Source organism: Atta cephalotes (assembly GCF_000143395.1).
Source record: "Atta cephalotes unplaced genomic scaffold scaffold00018, whole genome shotgun sequence".
Classification (NCBI taxonomy): Eukaryota; Metazoa; Arthropoda; class Insecta; order Hymenoptera; family Formicidae; genus Atta; species Atta cephalotes.
Genome location: NW_012130082.1, coordinates 4,689,797 through 4,707,866, shown reverse-complemented (window position 1 = coordinate 4,707,866; position 18,070 = coordinate 4,689,797). Strand labels below are relative to the sequence as shown.

The window sequence follows — 18,070 nt, the reverse complement described above, 5'->3', positions numbered from 1 at the left end:
GTATATATATTTATTGTAGATCATGTTGCAATATATTAAATCTATAATAATACTGTACAAAAAATTAAAACCACGTGTGTGATGTAGCAGGAAAAAATTCTAAAAGAGATGAAAAGTATCAAGCTCAAAGAAATACCTTGCAACGTTTGCAATTCTATGAGATCAGCAAAATTAGAAACTGATTTTGCCACGCACTTTAAAGAAACCTAAGCCGTTTCTATTGTGCACTAAGGCACCAAGACTGCAATAATTCTCTATAATAATCGGCATATTAACAACGTTGCTTTCACGAGGTAGTAAACTTTTGAGCGTAGTATTGAAGACTTCTATGTCGAATCTCGTTTTAACGATCTCGGTTCCATCTAAAATGATATCTTGTTAGTGTCATAATTTTTGTTAATAACAGAACATATTATAAAGCATCTTTATACAGCAATATCACTTATAATCTCTTTATTTATATTGAATTTTAACATTTACCTTTATACCAGAACAATGGATGACTAGCATATGTAAGCCACGGTATATTTCTTGCAAACGGATTCCACTTTTTTATAAGAGGCAAGGGTTGTCCTCTGTTCCACATAAGTCTTATTCCCGACATATGACGCTTTCTGAAAAATTAAAAATCTTTTTTCCACACACTTCAATACATATACATAAAATACTTTAATTTTTTACGTGTATATTTAATTTTTTAACGATATTTTGCAACATAAAGTATAAAATTAACAGTTTCATAAAGATTACACATAATGTAAATACATAGAAAGCATATAAAACAAATATTTATTAACATAGACATGATACAATAAAAAGGCGGTAAAAATGAATATATAAAAGACAATTGATGTAACAAAAGTGAGAAATGAGTGCTAATAGACAACGAAGCTATATATACCTAGGCTCAAATTGAGTAAGATTGGAGCAACCTGCAATAGATGACCATTCCTGACGTACTGCACAATGAATTACAGACGACACACCTTCCGCTAATCCATTTAATCGTCTAGAATATATTAGATCAATATGAATGACATGCACCAGACAAGAACACAAAAGCTATAATCTTCATCTCAGATGAAACATATATTTATATTTTTTGTTGTGTGTATTTCTCGTTATAAATTTCAATGGAAAAGAGGATATTAAAAATATCATTTAAGCTAGAGATTGTAAACTTGTTTACTTCATAAGCTCTTTATACAAATTTTTTACATCAAAATACTTACGGTGCAAGAGACGAAGATGGATAAATTATATCTCCCGTAACTATTGTATCAAACAGCAATATGGGTACTCGATTAAAGTCAAGTATCTTTAAAGAAATAAAATCATATTTTATAGAATAAAGGGCTTTTGTCGATAATAGTACAAGTCTTTCCTTTTCCGTATCCCATAGACTTATCCTTGAAACAAATAAATTTTTCTGTCAATGCAAACTTATAGTAACAAAGAACATAACAAAGAACTCGATTTACATAGATAATACATACTCCGTCAGAAGCCAACTTCCGACAAGTTCGTCATCGTTTTGCTTTATCAATTTCTCAGTACAATCGCTTATCGCTCTTTCCACGACTTCGTTCCTGTCAGTGAAAAATGTATGAACATCTATATGCTTGAATGGCACGTTACACACATATCTCGAAGCCGAATTTTGATTCGATATGTTGTCCGCATTCTCCGTCGATCTAACAGCTGAAATCAGAGAAATAGTAGACTTAACTACGAATTTTCCTTATTGCCATTTTATTGTAGAATCAAAAATTAAGAGTAGAAAAATTGATGACGAAACTCACGGTCGGTATTAGCGATTTCTAGGGTGGCTCTTTCGAAATTTACCGCAGGTCCCTCCTCCAAACATGTTTCTTCCATATCTCCAGGCTATTCGTCAACGAAAGATTCTCGTTACATTTATCGGAGTCAAAAAATTACAATAATATGAGCATGTAATGACGATCTGAGGTACGACTTTCCAAAGTTCCACATAAACACATTCGATCGAATCCGAATTCCGAGGATGACATTTGATTTCAGTGACCCCACGCGGCGAGAAGCTGAAGTTTCGATATCAAAGTAATTATTATATTTGTAGTATACCTCAGAATTTACTTTTTTTTATATGGAATCCAAAAATGAATTTCGCTGTCATTATTTTAATTTGTTTTGTAATAATTATAGTATTTTGGAATATAGAATGTAAAAGTCCTTTCGTATCCCAACTCATTGTCATACTTGTAACATTTATTAATTTGCTTAACAAGTATCAACCTGATATATATTACAAACATATTATTTCGCATTTCGTACGCCAGCTTTACAAAAGTACTTAAATATAGCTGACTTAAATCTATTTGTACAGAATTTACATACAATTTTGTTACATTCTGTGTTTGTACATACACAAGGGATTGTTCTGTACAAAATAGCACATTTGAGATACTGTAAAATAAAACGTACGAATAATTAAAACACAAAAAAAATCTAAAAACTGTGTTAAAAATATATATGTATATAAAAAAAAGATTGAACACGTGCTATGATACTTGTACTAAATGTACACTATGTATGCTAAAAGCTTTGGTTCTAAGTATTGCGTTAAGTAGGTCATCCCGTCGTGAATAAATAATCCACAATTCATTAATTTTAATACATATATGTACATAGATACAACGCATCCCAAAATCACTGCATCCTAGTTATAGACGCCAAAAATAGCAGAAAAATCTATCTTTGAAATCGATGCACCGATCTAATTACAAGCAATTAAAACTAGGAGCATAATAAAATACATAGCTTTATTACAGAAATAAAAAATTTCCCTTTTATTAAAGATTTACTGTTGAAACAGCTTCATCGAGAACGGTGATTCTGGAATATCCTGCACGCGCATTATAAACACGGCATATGTACACGTATATATGTACATTATTAAAAAAATTGATTCTATGATTATTTTACATTTTTACATTTTATCAATCCGTATCAAAAATTTCTATGCCATCTGTACCATAATTGCAAGACGCAAAATTAGAATTTGATTACACTCGAATGATTTTTATGCCTTGTAGCAAACAGTTACTTTTACGAAAATTCATATCAGTCTTCTTATAAACTTAACATTAAGCGTCGTAACTAAGGCATTACAGATTCTCGTGCATTCTACGCGATACAGTTAAAAATTTGACTAGAGAGTATGTCCGGGAAACATGTCAGAAATAAGATCGAACCCTACTCGCAACTCTAGTCGATTACTTATAATGTTGTACGTCGTCTAACATATTATCTGATGATGACAACGTCAAACTTCGTTCCTCGTGCATCCCCTTGGCGTAATTGATTTGTTGCGATACCTACGAAGAAAATAAGTTAATAAATGGTAATATATTGAGATCCTTGTTCAATCACAATAAAAAGAAAGAGAAATATTTATACTAGTTTAAAATTGTACTTCATTTATAACTTACCCGCTTTGTCACCTCTTCGTTATCACAGCGCACCTTTGGCCGTCTCAACAATTCGGCCAATCCATCTAGATTGACTGCGGCTGACGAATCAAATCTGGATATCAACTCTATGTAATGCAGAGTGACGTTGTTGCTTTGAATCTTCTGCATCGGCTGACAACAGAGAAGATCCGCCAAACTTACTTGGGTCACCACCGCTTTCGTGCCACCAGAAATAACGCGTATTCTCTCATTGGACACCAGCACTTTAAGATTCTCCGAACCGCTGCACAAACACTCGTAAGCAACGAAAAGCTCGGAATAGTCGCGATTGTTAATGCTGTACAGGAACTCCTGACCCTCGGCCTGCTGACGATTGTACGGCGGTAGCAATCCGGTAGAACCACTGACGACACGCGGTGGTCGATCGCGTTTTGGTATTGCACGGTGAGCGCTATGAAAAAGAATTGATCAGAATAATTCAAACATGAAGAGATATTCACAATGCAGAGAAACATAAATATGAATACAACATAATAGAATCATCATATAATTTATTACCTTCTACTTGTCTCTCGCACAGCACTAGCTGTCTCCGTTGCCAAATCTAAGACACCAACGACGGGTTTCGTTATTGTACCTACTACTCCTCTTCCAAAACCCGCGAAGAAACCCTAAAATTTTACTTAGCCATTAGTTTTATTTAAATTCTACAAATAATATTTATTCAAAGAATCAGATTTATTTTAAAATATTTACTGGAAAACCCTCGCTGGTTGCTCCATCGTATGTTTGTTTGAATATACTGGTGACACCACCAAGTAGACCAAAACCGAAACCCTTTAAGCCGGCTACCAAGTGATCACTACTGCCCGTAGTGTTAGCCCGGATCCTCTGTCTGGCCTCTTCATGTCTTTCATCCATAATCACTCTCCCTAAACCATCTGACAGAGATTCCGTCACTTTTGCTGCCGAATTCGAAATACCGTGCGTGACGTTCTTCACTAGACTTTTCACGCTGCCTTCGTAAATAAGGCCAGAAACACCTTCTGTGACATCATTCATAAATCCAAGAGGGTTTCCTAAGAAATCCACGGAACCCAGAATAACTGCAGCTTGCCATTTTAATTCCTAAAATGTCATAGCATTTATTTGCTAAATCAATAGACAAGCGAAAAGAGTATATATTACAATCTATAATAATCGTACATCTTTGTAATGCTTTACGATGGAATGTATTAGGAATTGACTACTCTCGAAAGGATGTTTCTTGACAAATGGTTCTAATTCGATAGTGGCATTCTCAAAGTTAATTAGAGTCAACCCTAATTTCCTCTTTACAGCTTGCAAATGATGTGGCAATTTCGTTGTAGTGAGCACACTAAGTTTTACCTAAAGAAAGAATAATTCATATACATCCAGGTGAATAAATAGTGCATTGGTAATATTCATGTGAAAGAAAAAAATAATTATCTACTATGTCGATATTTACATACTTGATTGGGAACAAGTTTCAGAGCGCCAAAGTAATATCTCTTAGAATGTGCAGCAGATACCTCGGAAATAAATCTTTGTGCTTTGAAATCGTTCTCGTCAACAGGTACTTCCAACTCTGATTTGCCAATTCCGAGGAAAGCTGCCAGTTTCAGGATAAATTTTTCTTCTAAGTGTACGCACAAAGGTTTAACACTCACTACAACATGTTTATAAATCTCGGCATTCTGATTCTTTGATTGTAACTTCTCCATCGCCAAATGAAGAGTAGGTCGATGCTCATCCTCTGTACGAGATGATCGTGTCACGAATAAAACCGAGGTACACTGTGCTTCGAATAGTTGATTATCAATTTGAACATCAGCGACACTCAGATCCAATGTGGTATTCAATGGGGTCCGCACAAGATCAAAGGAGATTTCAGCCAGCCGTGCGAATAACAGCTCTTCTAGTGGCCTTTGCGATACGATAGACAATCCGAGACCGGCCGGCAAGTTTAGCTCCAGATTTAATTCGCTAGAATCTGATTTTTTAATATCGGCATTGATCTGAGTAGGCCGATGACTTACAGCGATGTGTGACCAATCGCGTTCTTCGAGTAAAGCAAATGTTTTCTTCTAAAACGCAAAAAGATTTGCATTAATTAACTTGAACATTCTTTATTCTTAGTGTCATCAAGGATTTACTTTTTGCATTATTATTAGATGTGAGAAAAAGTTCGTGGCGTTTTTTAAATGCCATCTAACAGGAAAAACGCCACGAACTTTTCCCACACCTAATAATAATAATGTTCAGAATAATTTAATAAAATAACTACAAATAAAAATAATATAAACTTTAAAGCTAACAAACTGTAAAGCTGACACACCCTCTCCTTGATATCCAAAACTTGCAGAACGCGAGTCGGGCCGTCAGTGGTCACTCTGACCGACAAGAATCCAGAACCCGGTCGCAACTTTTGTCTACCCACACGTTGCTCGATCGATGGTGGATTGCCATGTGTTTGAGGACCTAATACAGCTTCACTCCCTAAAAATAACAACGTTCCTTTTACTGTGCATGAAAATATTCACGATAAAATTGTACGATTAAAAAAATTTGCGAATGCAGAAGCACTATACGCCAGAGTACGATAACGCCGTGATTGACTAATCTCATAAGTTATTTAGCAACTTTATTTTTATTTATAAAAATTTTATTCGGAAAACAATATATTTTTTCTCTCTCTTAAAAGACTGTATAGAAAAAGATTTCTTCTTCTTTATATCGCGCTTTGACGTTCCTGGAAAAATATGCAAGAAAAAAAGAAAAAAAAGGGGCAAAACAAGCAGAGATATATATTATAGCTTATTATAATACTTATGGGCTCAGGATAAGGAAACAGCCAATTTTAATGTGTACTTTGAAACTATACGTACACATTTGCCAACGGGCGACACTGCCGCCTGCAACATTTATGATCAATTTAGGTCTCTCTCTAGTCGTAAACAGCGAGAAAGGAATAATGATTAAAAAATTGAGGACTCCTAACAACGATTTAGATAATTGGCAGACAAAATTATAGAATGTAAAATATAATATTATAAAATAAATGTCGCGTATCTGTCATCAATGTTCTTCTCATTAAATGTTCAAATTATTTTGTCAATTTCAACGATACCGTACACTCAACTTACTATTTTATGCTTCGCATTTACAGGCAGAAGCATTAAATATACATCACACAAAAATGATAATTAACTTGCAAATAAGGGATATGTTAAACTAATTCAAAGCAACACAAAATAACAGAAAATATATTTGATAATAAAGCGTGTGATAAAAAAAAATTCACAACTTTCGCGAACATCTTTGTCAATTTAATAATTAACGTGCAAATGAAAACAACGTCTCAACCTTCGTATAGTCCCATAAAGCCATCTTTTGACTGAACACACATATTCTTATGTGCGCAGCATAGACGTCCGTCGTCAGTGAATCGCCAGGTCTGCGTCGATCGTCGCCTAGGGTCCGGCTTCCTTAAGGCGAGAGCGCAATAAGTAAATGGTTGCGGTGCGGTGCCTGCTATGTCCAAAACAAATATCGTGTCCGAAGCTTTAGAATGTTTGTCTCTTGGTGGACTGGAACCTGTTATTAAAATTTTATATGTGAAAATAAAGTATATTATCATCTTTTTGTACAAATTATGTTGAAAATAATTACATTGATATTCTTATATTACCTTCATGTTGCAATTGTCCATCTCCGGTCATTCTCCAAAGCTGCGCTCTATCACCATACTGTTTTCTTCGAAGGACAACCCAACCACCAGAACCAGCTTCTAAGACCAATCTCTGAGTTTCTACATCTAAGGGATCTAAATTGTTTTCGCTTGTTCCAAGATCGGAATCAGTTTTGAAAGTACCTATCATGATAAAAGTAAAATCAGTATTTATGTATATTTTAGTTCTTATTTTATCTATTTAAAATATAGTACCTGTGAATGCAATATAAATAAAGTTTTCGTAAGTCAGTCCTCTACCCTCTCCCAATTTATTTAAATCATAAGAAGCTGTCACATCTCCAGGTGCTGTCAGCACTAAACCGGCAGTTTTTATTGGTTCATCTAAGGCATATGGTACCGATGAATGGGGTCTCACGGTCCACCGTAGGCTGTCAGGAACTCCAATCTATAAATACAGAGTTGCAAATAAAAATTAGCCATAAAAATAATAGCAACCTGATATAAATATTAATATCATAATTTATATATGGATCTCAAATGATATAAATATACCTGATTAACCTGCAAAGGAACCTCCGAGAAATTGTCTACTCTTATAGGTGGTGGCATAGTATCGGCATCAGTGAATACAATAAAAAAGGTAGTTTCCTGCAGCACTACATCTACTCGTAAAAAATGCATCTTCCCTGTTGTGTCTCTGACATTAATAGTCAATGAGTAATTATCATCCAATCTGATACCGCCTGACCACATACAATCTCGAACATTGGTGATCCTGACGCAGAGTAATAAATCTTTGTCCAGTCGTGGCCAATGAAAGGGCATGTGACAGTCGGGCATAGTCGTTATATATGTTGCCTGAGCATCCGGATTGGACTAAAATCAATATTACATTAAGAACAACAACTTATCATTTTTTGTCATCATCGTAATTAATTGTAATAAACTTACGACAGTCGTCGTAAAACATTTCTGTGCCAGCTCCAATGTATAAGATGACTTATTATGCAATTGATATCTCGGTGATAATGTAATCACTGTAGTGGCTCTGTATCTTCCTCTTGCTGTGCGAGTGGCTACGCTAATCAAGTAGACTATATCAGGTCTGCCATCGCGTAAACTGATTCTCAAGCGATGAACCTGTACAACATAGTCATCGTTAGAATGATTAAAATACTAACAAGTTTTATGAATTTACTTTTGTATCCGAAAATAATAGTTATCTAATTATCAAAAAATAAAACATCAAAAGCATATATATGTATAATTTAATATTTTATTCAATAAAATATTGAAGTTGTTACAATAAAAATCGAAATAAAAATTTTACAGAGATATACTTACGTGAATTCCAGGCTGCAAGTGAAAATGTTGAGACCACTGTGGTACTCCATGAGGGTGAACTTCCGTTCCGATCCTGACCGACAAAGTTCTACTGGCTTCTTCGTCACTGAATGAGAATAGCAACGGTGCTACCATCCTCGCCCTCTCATGCTCCTCGAATTGTCCTGCAGCCTCGATTCCGACTCCCTCTTGTCTGAACACCAATGGCAAGCCGGTCTTGTTTATTATCCAATAAGGTGCGGTGATGTTGATTTGCATGGCTGCACCTTTTTCCACGGCCACAGTTGCCTGCAGGTAAAGCATTCTGCTCGAAGAATCCAATAATTTGAGACGAGCAGTATAAGAAGAGCTGTTTGGTGGTAATATTATCTAAAATATGTAATTGTATTTGATTATTATCTATCGTATTACTTACTATTATCGGAAGAAGAATAAAATTCGATATAGTAAAACTACAGTTATTAATTGTCATACTTACCACTCCGCATCCTGGATAACCATCCAATTGAATCATAATTTCCAGTTGTTCGTTCAAATTTGCGCAATGTAAATCCGCGCTGCAGCCAGGCGTGATTCTACCGCCTTCTACACCTGCTTCATATATTAATTCATATGGCAGCAAGTTCGTTAATGTTATAGGTGCCATTACCGTGATCGTGTGTGCCGGCAACACTTGCATACCGTCAGGAGGATAATTATTTCGTCTGACAGCCACACACATCCTATGACAACAAAAAATATCAAGTTTCATCAAGCTAGTTTCATCAAGAGAAAAGTTTCTTTTATTTACCTGAATATATTGTTCTGATTAGTCCGGCAAGTGACGTAATTCTCCATTACCTCTAATGGCTTTTTAACTATTGTCCAGTTCACTGATTCCATGCAGTATTGGAACAAATAGTTCGAGATGAACGGTTTGAAACACATTTGTACTCCGGTGTGCGTTAAAGGCACAGACATCACCGATTGCGCTGGCACTTGCAGAATTCTTCCAGTGCTAACTGATGTCAATGGCAAATCTAAAAAGATGCAATTGATAGATTTGCTAATTGTCATCAAAAATTGTGAAAGATAAAAAACTAACATCCAAGTTGGTTTAACGTGTTTAATGATTTTTCCATTTTAATCTCAATCGGATGAGCTAACTTGTTGGACACCTGAAGAGCTGATCTAATAGTAACTAACTTCCTGGCAGATCCTTCAAGTTCCACAGCAAATACAACTCTAGTTTTCGATATGATTGGCTGAAAATGAACATTATTGTTATTACTATTACTAGTACTATTATTATTACTACAATAATATTTATAATACTAGTATAATGCTTCAAATTGAATTCTTTTTGAGCAATTAAAAATATATACGAGAGCATATAATAAAAAAAGAGATAATATGAGATAATATGAGATTTAAAAAAATAATTAAAATTTTTAAATAAAATTATATAAAAAATAATAAAATGATATAAATAATAAAATATATATAATATATATAATATAAACAGCAAAGAAAGCTATACAAAAACTACAGGATGATAAATACATATAATGCTGCTCGTTTTAGTCTAAATGTAAAGAATATGAAATGGGAGTAAAATAATAATAACACTTTACCTGAAATCCGGTAACGTCAGCATTCGCGTGTCGAAAGTAAATACCAACGCGATCTACGGTCACAGGATCCACCGGTTTCCATCCCTCGACCAGAACCGCAATCTGGTGTCTTCTGACAATATGTGTTGCATGATGCCTCAGCTTACCTCTCTCTTCGAAAGTAAATGGCGTGGTATCTCCCGGAATCACCTCTATCCATGTATCGTCCTTGTCAAGATTATTCTTCGCTTGAGATGATGATTTACTAACATCTGTCGTCTCGTCCGCAGTAGCGATAAATGTTTTAAACCAAAGTCGACAGCCAGTATCATTTTTCAGGGCGAAAGGTATAAAAGGTGACCGACGTCGATATATTTGTCCCCTCGTTACCGATTTGCTGACAATCGTGTTTCCATTAGATAGATAATAATCCTGCGTCCAGTTGTGTTTGACTAGTTGCACAAGTTCAACCAACGTCAACGTGACATTAACGTTCACAGAATCATAGGAATTAATGGATACGTGTAGTCTCCTTGGATCAAACGAACTGGTAAATATCTGTTCCCATTCAATGTTCGCTCTCCAAGGTTCAATAAATGGTTCCCAACCACTCAATCCTCGATTATAATAGTCTACGCCAATAGTGGCAGACAGTAAGCCAGGATATTGGCTCAGCTTTCGCATATTAAAATCCGCCAAAGTAATTTCCAGAAGCGGCACATCCGCATCACGACAATCATCGATGATACAGATTCGCATGCAGGACACCTGTAGTTCTACAGCTCGAAAAATCGAATCGTCGCTCGCTGCGATGGCACTTGTCGGCATCGCATTCTGTGTCAGCCACAGAGCGGCATCATCTAACTGACCGTCACAATGGTCCAATGCGATTCTGCAATCGGCTTCTGCAAAGCCTAATGAGATGAGCTTTAACACCGGGCTGTCCATCATCTGGCTGCTTTCCATCACCGCTTCACTCGATCTCTGCTTTGCCCATAAGGTCTGTTTGGGTAGAGAACTTAACATTCTAGAGAACATGGTCACGTCGTGATAGCTCAATCTCACGCATAATGGTTGCAGTTGAATCTCCAAGCATTTATCTTGAGTCAGATCCAAACTCGCTCCGACTGGGTCGATAATTGATAGAGCAGTCTCGTTTTCCAGACCCAGGATACATGAAAATAGCTCGCAATGCGAAAGATTGCATGAAAGCGGTTTCTCGCCTTCCTGCGGCGTCGAACGATACGATAAGACGGCAGTTGTTTTGAGAATCACAGCGTTGGTGTCGAGAATCGCAGTATCCTCAACAATAACGAGCTCGGAATCTGTGATGTTAACTTTCAGTTCAAATGGTACGGCGGTCACAACGGTGTCGATGATTTCGGTTTCTTGATTGACAATTGACACGTGCACGGAGCCAGGTATAGGATCCGGTTCCGGAGAGTTCAGCAATAAGAAATCTCGTACGGCCTGCCACCAGTCTAGGATAGCGGTTAATCGCATGCTATGCAACAGAATAGTAGTAGCCGAGTAAGCCTTACGTTTCCGATGATGCACCTCCGCCTGAACACGGTCCTGCCCGGCCTCGGTGTCGGTTGTATCTCTCAATGGCTGTAGAATTCGCGTAAACACGTTGCATTGTCGATCTACCGGCTCGTTCTGAAAACGCGTGTCCGTGATTAAGATCTCCTGCGACACCAGATCAATGTCCTGTGAACCGTCGCTCAACGAGTCCAAAGTCAGTCGGGACTTGATAAAATTGATGCATGCAAGCGCCGCAATGTTGTGACTAGGATGCAGTTTCACTGTCACGTTTACCAGCTCGAGAATTATGCAGGATCGGGTCCATGTCTTTACACGATCTACAGTCGAAATCGCGTATTCCACCGTGTGATTCAAATCTTGTACAAGGAGGCGCAGATCGTCCAAATTCTCACCGATGTTGTACGATAGAAGGCCGCGAATCAGCATATACTGTTCCGGATCTAAGGCACAATCCATCGTCGACAATATACCATGCACGCTGAGATCGGGTATATCGCGGCTGATGTAAGTGTCAAGATTCCGTTCGACGCGTAATTTCAGATGACATTTTTCTGTGAGCAACGAAGGGCCCATCTTCTTAATGAGAAAGCCACCCACCATCAATGTATCCGTGTCCTCATTTAGGGTCGAATCACATTTGAGTCGCCTCGCCGCATATATATCCATATTGACCAACTCGAGCAGCATCACATCTAGTAAACAATCCGGGATAACTAATGAAGTGTCGAACCTATTGTGTGCTGTGAGCTCTCCCAGATCCAATAGGATCAGTTCGTCGGACCTAGAACTCACTGGTAACAATATCACCGGCGCACCAGCGTGCAATTGCAACGACAGTCGCGTGCCACGCTTATTCATATCTATTACAGCACCAACACCGGCCCGCAGATTTCGCATGATGCTCCACAATTGTGAGAAATGACTGAAGAAAGCCTGTAACTCCGCTACGAATCTTTGAGTGTGAACGTAATGCACGGCAGACATTTCTAGCTTGAGCCGTGCATCATGAGGTCGATCCTCACAGTCGGCATAGCTCGAGTACTGGAAATTTAGCGCCTTCCTGCCAGACGACAGAAATCTTTCGCGGTAGAATCGACCGTGCGGCGTTAAATCCAACAATGACATTGAACCTAAAGATCCTGATATCTTGGTCTTTCCATCAACCGTCTTAAGAATATGCATGTTAGCGTTGGACACATTGGCCTTGGCTATTTCACGCTCCTGCTGCGTCAGCACTAGCGTCAACGATCTTACTTCTATCTCCGTTTCTGATCTCTCTGGTAAATTATCGTCTACCTTGTTCACGCCGGTGCTATCACTGTCCGGTGTGGCACGATGCGCGGCGACTTCGTCACTCGTCGCCCCAGACAGGCCTGCAATCCCAAAGAAGTCAAACACTACCATCCATGACTCTACGCTTATCACCAAGTCCAGACAATTGAAGTCCACGGTTACCATTTTGCGATGAAACCGATCTTCCAGTGTGATCTTTCTACAGCCGTTCTCTTCGGGACGCGTCATGGTGATGCTCATTAGCACTAAGTTTTCTTCACTGGTGATGCCGCCTGGGGATGGAGGTGGCGTGTTTGGTGTATCGGCTGCCGAGATCGCCGGTTTCCTGTGCCAATGCGCCGGAATCGCGTCGTACAGAGTGTAGGTTTCCAATCGATCCGGCAGACTACCACGTCCGAAGGCGTTCTTGTATTGTCGCAGAAATACAAGATCTGGACACGATTTGGAAACGCCGGTAGGCAGTTTCGCGCGTGCAGGAGCCGACGATTGCATCATGTAACGATGCCGCGAGCCGACCGGACACAGAAGATCTTCCATCAAAAGGGACCGCAGTGCGACCTGAACACTGGACTCGTTTCGATGTAATTTGTCATACTTGACAACAAAGTCACGCATTGACAATTCCACCAGCGGCTGCTCCGAATGCGCCTGCTTCAGTTCCACGCTGAGGATCGGCAGTTCGAACGAGACCTTCACACAGAGATCGAGCTTCTCTGAGTAGTCGGATACTCCATCAAAATCATCGTATTCTGACACTGCGGCTGTGGCAGTCACAGCAGGCATGGAGAACAATCGGTGAGTGGTATCGAGTAATTGCTCGTATTGACCACGTGACAACGATACTTTTAACGGCGTTATCACAGCGCCGTGGACCTGCACAATTGGACTGTTGTTCGTAAAGTCGCCGTTGTCGAGTAGGAAACTCATACTTTGTGTTAAGGTGTTTTGCTTTTCTACCAGGATCTTCAGCGTTGTGTCATGCAATATTGGTTTGCCCAACTCCTTACATGAGTACATCTCCTCGGTTCTCGGCAGATTATTTTGAGACTGGCCAATACTTTGGTTGGCAGATACTTCAAGAGAATACAGATTCATGTCGCGCACTTCTAGTGTGACTTTGTGCTTCGCCATGGATCCCAAATGAGGTTCATGTCGCAGTGACATCGTACCGAGATGAGCAACGAATACTTGTCTACTATGTGAGGAACGTGGTATTACGAGTACCGGGCTTTCTAAAAGTACGTCTAATCTAAGCGATAACGCATTTGCGTTATCTAGATCAACCGAAATGCTCGGCAATCGTTTACGCGGAGGAATAGTCCAATCGTCGGCATTTACCAGACCAATTGCCATATCAGTGGCTGCTGCGCTAATTTGGCGTGCAAAGTTGCTTAAGTATTGCTTGAATTCATCGGCACACGAACGTAATTCAGATATCAAATGCGGCGCGTGAGTGTACCAGACGCTTGCCACGCGTATCGTGAGATCGAGATCGATTTCCACACAGTCTTCCTCGTCGGCTTGCCTGGTGTTGCGATTGGCCACAAATCTGAATGCCTCTGGCTGATCAGACAGATTACTGAAGTGCTCAAGCGGATGATGTGGTGGATCCGCTAAAGGATCTCTACCTACGCTGATTATCCGTTGATGAGTCTTCCCAGTTGGCGTTTGATCAAGAACTTGTACTCCACCGAGAGAACCTGAGATTGACGTATTCGCGGCTAAAGTCGCTTGTATGCGCGCATCAGACATTGTCGCTGTGGCAATTTTTTGTCCCACTAAGTGATTGTCTTGCACGACCGCGCGCAAAAGTAATACATTCAAACGATGGAAGTCAAAGGTGATCTCGGTTCTCGTTGACATTGATTTTACTTCTGTACTTTGACTTGACAATGAATTGTCTCGGCTCGCAATATAGGCTGATCGTGATTTTTGCAATGGCAAGATTCTTCGAAAGAAACCTAGCAATTCCACTATCGTCTCTTGATTAGCAATAATATCCAAATTATTGAACTGTATATTTGCCATTCTCAAATTTTCCGTAGGATCATCTACCAGCGTCAATTCCATGACAATCAGCGCTTCTGAGTCCAATTTTTCTAGACAAATTGATGAATTATTTTTAGGCGAATGCAAGGTCTTAGTTTTGGTCACCAAAGTAGACAAGGCATTGGTTAAGGCGACCGGTGACGTTAACCGTGGTGGTCTTGTGGAATCTGGTGATTCAGGTGATTCTGGCGAGACAGGTGAAGTCGGTTCTGAATCCCTTAATCTACCGGAAACGCTGTCCATGCCGACGTGCTTGTGGCTGGCCACCAGTAGTTCGAAATCGGGCCCGAATTCTTGAAGAGCGTCGACCAAGAGAAGACCATGTACAGAAAGCGAAACACTCAGATCTGCCATTCGTTTACTGAGGGCTGCCCGAACGCCGGACACTTGCAGCTCTGCTACACTGCGACCTCTCGATTGCAGTTCAAAGGCCATCTGATCGATGATAAATTGCACCATTACCGCATGACTCAAGGAACGATCCAGATTTTCCTCCTTTCTAGGACTCTTCGGTTCTATAACGGCTTCTGTTTGCGGGATGCCGGCAGAATTGGAGAAGCTCGACAGTAAATTATAAATTAAGCGTATTGCGCCCACCTTTTGCTCATTTACATGCACTACCAGTCTCGGTAGATTACCAGATACCGTGACTGATGGAAAATTAGGATCTGAAGTAGTAAAGACACGTCGTTCAATTTGCAACGATATATTGAAACGTTCGAGAAAGTGCAAGCTCGACATACTTCTCGTACGAACGTGCTTCCAATTGTCCTTTGTCTTACCTACTAAAATCTGCAGATCTACCAGATCGATAGAGTACTGATCATACAATTTTTTGTGCAACTCCGTCTCAGACAGACCTTGGAAATCATGTAAAGAGCCGTTCTCTTGACTTCCGGGCGGAGTGGAGCAAGGTGTCTCAAATCTTTCATCTTCGTCATCACTATTAGTTGATTCTGTTTTCAATATAACCTGATTCAGATTTGCATCATTCGATAAATGTAATTTGCCAAAATCGACCATCACCACAGCCGCATTGGAATCGACGAAGCTCTCCACCAATAAGATTTGTGGTGCAGAGATCTTAAACTGTAGATCCCAAGACGAACGATACACAAAATCGCCGTCCAAAATTTGTTCCCAATTCTTGATCAACTGCCTTCTCGTGCGACGTTTCATCGCCTGGAATCGCTGATTGGATGATGCCGATCGATGCGGCTTACACATAAAATCTATCAACCAATATATCACGATTGGATTATACACAATATCTAAGGATTGCGAGTACACATGCAATAAATGATCTACATTAATATGCAGCGGTCTTTTCTCATAAATCAATTCAAATAAATGACGCGGCGTCTTCGTTAGTTTCTCCGAAGAATTGCGAATGCGCGAAGACATGCCATTGGATGCGACTTGAGGTTGCACCAAAATAGGAAATGTGGAACTCTCTGTGAGAAAATCATGCAGGTATAATGCGCCCAAACTAATTGAAAACTTGTGCGACCCGGATCTGGGTCGTGACTCATAGCTCAAATTCACTCTTTCGAATTTCAGTTCTATCACAGTTTTTCTACCGTTGCTTTCGTCTTTCTCAGTACACAACGATACCGCGCCTTGCACCAGAGCGAAATTAAACTGTCCGAACACTGTGTCGCGACGTAGAAGAGTATCATCGTTCATGGTGTCCGCTAAAACATCTAACAATTCCCCGTCGAAAGTAGTCGAGCTACTTCCGTTTTGCGTTCCATTGCTGCTGTGAGGTGTCTTTGAATACCAACCCCACCACTGTGGAAACCATTGCTCGAGCATACCACGTCCTTGTGGCACATTCATATTAAATTCTTGTGATGACTTTGCAGGTCTCACTTTCTCCATAGCCAGTTCTCTCAATACCCGAAGCTCGTCAAAATTTCGCTCATTCTCGACCTTTTCCTTCAACGTTTTAATTTCTGGAGGTAAGATCGAGGTAGGCGTGCCTAGCAAAAAAATATTTGAAAGAAAATTTTCATCGTTTCAAGAATATTGTAAAAATTTATAGAAGTTATTAAAAAATATTCATTTGTACCTAACAATTTAGCGTATGCTTGAACGTAACAAATGTTTTCCCTAGCTCTAAGAAGTACATTTTTCCAGGACGGTTTCGATTTGAATGCATCTCTGCCAAGATGACACCTGGCGGCGTATTTCCACCATTCCTTGCAAGCTGTTTTAACAGGAACTACTGGCCTACAACGCCACTGTTGTTTACGACGATCTATACGATCAAGCTCTTTGATACACTTCACCATCTCTTCATATTGAAGCTAAAAAAAATAATTCAAATTATATTGCATGAATCAATGTTTAATTGTAAACCTATTACAGTTATTTGTAAAACACACATCTGTTATAGATAATGGTACTTCATCCAAGAGCAAATCTACTACGATACGCGGTTTATTAATAGACCTCAATGGACGTTCAGTTCGATCCCTCTTAATGTGCGCTCTTGCGTTCACAGGTGATAAAATATGCCGATGAATCTTATTTTTACTCATGGCGATCTAAAAATCAAGATTACAAAATATTGTTATAAAATATAGGTGTACGAATGTGTGATTAAGACGTTATCATGCTCACTGAGCTTTCTCATATCTTACAGCTAGAGCGCCTAGATTAAGACCACCAAAAAGTTGATCTTTTTTCACATGATTCCAATAAACCGAAAGACTATCAAGTTCCATTAACTTAAACGACGCATCTGTAAGATTCCAAGATGTGGAACAGGGTATCCAACTAGCATCACAACTTTGAGTAGTTAATGCTCCAATTGTAATACCAAATGCAATGCCATTATCTACATACAAAAAGTTTTATTAAGAATGTAATAAATATCGATATTTAACAAATAAATTTTTGTTCACATTATATTCATACAGGCTTATATATATGTGTGTATATATATATATATATATATATATATATATATTAGTATAAGTAAAAGAATACTACTATTTACTTTACTTACTTACTTACTTATTACGTACTAATAAATAAGTAGTTATTTACTTACTTACTACTATATATATATATCT

At 38.9% G+C, this 18,070-nt stretch overlaps 2 protein-coding genes across 2 annotated transcripts in view; both read right to left on the bottom strand.

The window, feature by feature from the left end:
- Window positions 1-171: 171 nt before the first annotated feature.
- On the bottom strand, window positions 172-1,878 carry LOC105618811 (tumor protein p63-regulated gene 1-like protein). The gene is made up of 6 exons (XM_012200341.1): window positions 1,803-1,878; window positions 1,497-1,701; window positions 1,233-1,409; window positions 902-1,009; window positions 481-614; window positions 172-362 (listed from the first exon to the last, which is right to left on the bottom strand). The coding sequence occupies exons 1-6, from the start codon at window positions 1,876-1,878 to the stop codon at window positions 172-174; spliced, it is 891 nt and encodes a 296-aa protein (XP_012055731.1).
- Window positions 1,879-3,254: 1,376 nt separating this feature from the next.
- Window positions 3,255-18,070, bottom strand: part of LOC105618810 (vacuolar protein sorting-associated protein 13D) — a 16,113-nt gene continuing 1,297 nt past the window's right edge. Inside the window, exons 4-25 of the mRNA XM_012200340.1 lie at window positions 17,636-17,832; window positions 17,378-17,539; window positions 17,062-17,299; window positions 14,633-16,972; window positions 10,125-14,563; window positions 9,596-9,755; window positions 9,302-9,530; window positions 8,990-9,233; window positions 8,512-8,880; window positions 8,119-8,307; window positions 7,720-8,043; window positions 7,420-7,612; window positions 7,165-7,347; window positions 6,840-7,070; window positions 6,362-6,388; window positions 5,812-5,972; window positions 4,946-5,560; window positions 4,659-4,841; window positions 4,209-4,580; window positions 4,011-4,123; window positions 3,471-3,903; window positions 3,255-3,356 (exon numbers count right to left, since the gene is read on the bottom strand). Coding sequence (XP_012055730.1) covers window positions 3,255-3,356; window positions 3,471-3,903; window positions 4,011-4,123; window positions 4,209-4,580; window positions 4,659-4,841; window positions 4,946-5,560; window positions 5,812-5,972; window positions 6,362-6,388; window positions 6,840-7,070; window positions 7,165-7,347; window positions 7,420-7,612; window positions 7,720-8,043; window positions 8,119-8,307; window positions 8,512-8,880; window positions 8,990-9,233; window positions 9,302-9,530; window positions 9,596-9,755; window positions 10,125-14,563; window positions 14,633-16,972; window positions 17,062-17,299; window positions 17,378-17,539; window positions 17,636-17,832 — 11,504 coding nt within the window. The remainder of the gene's footprint in view (window positions 3,357-3,470; window positions 3,904-4,010; window positions 4,124-4,208; window positions 4,581-4,658; window positions 4,842-4,945; window positions 5,561-5,811; window positions 5,973-6,361; window positions 6,389-6,839; window positions 7,071-7,164; window positions 7,348-7,419; window positions 7,613-7,719; window positions 8,044-8,118; window positions 8,308-8,511; window positions 8,881-8,989; window positions 9,234-9,301; window positions 9,531-9,595; window positions 9,756-10,124; window positions 14,564-14,632; window positions 16,973-17,061; window positions 17,300-17,377; window positions 17,540-17,635; window positions 17,833-18,070) is intronic.

Bases quoted from the DNA above. Each gene is read 5' to 3' on its own strand.
- LOC105618811 (XM_012200341.1), bottom strand. From the start codon at position 1,878: ATGGAAGAAACATGTTTGGAGGAGGGACCTGCGGTAAATTTCGAAAGA. The intron at 1,702-1,802 runs GTGAGTTTCGTC...CTCTGATTTCAG, and splicing joins AGAAATCGCTAATACCGACC to CTGTTAGATCGACGGAGAAT. The intron at 363-480 runs GTAAATGTTAAA...ATATCATTTTAG, and splicing joins TCCATTGTTCTGGTATAAAG to ATGGAACCGAGATCGTTAAA.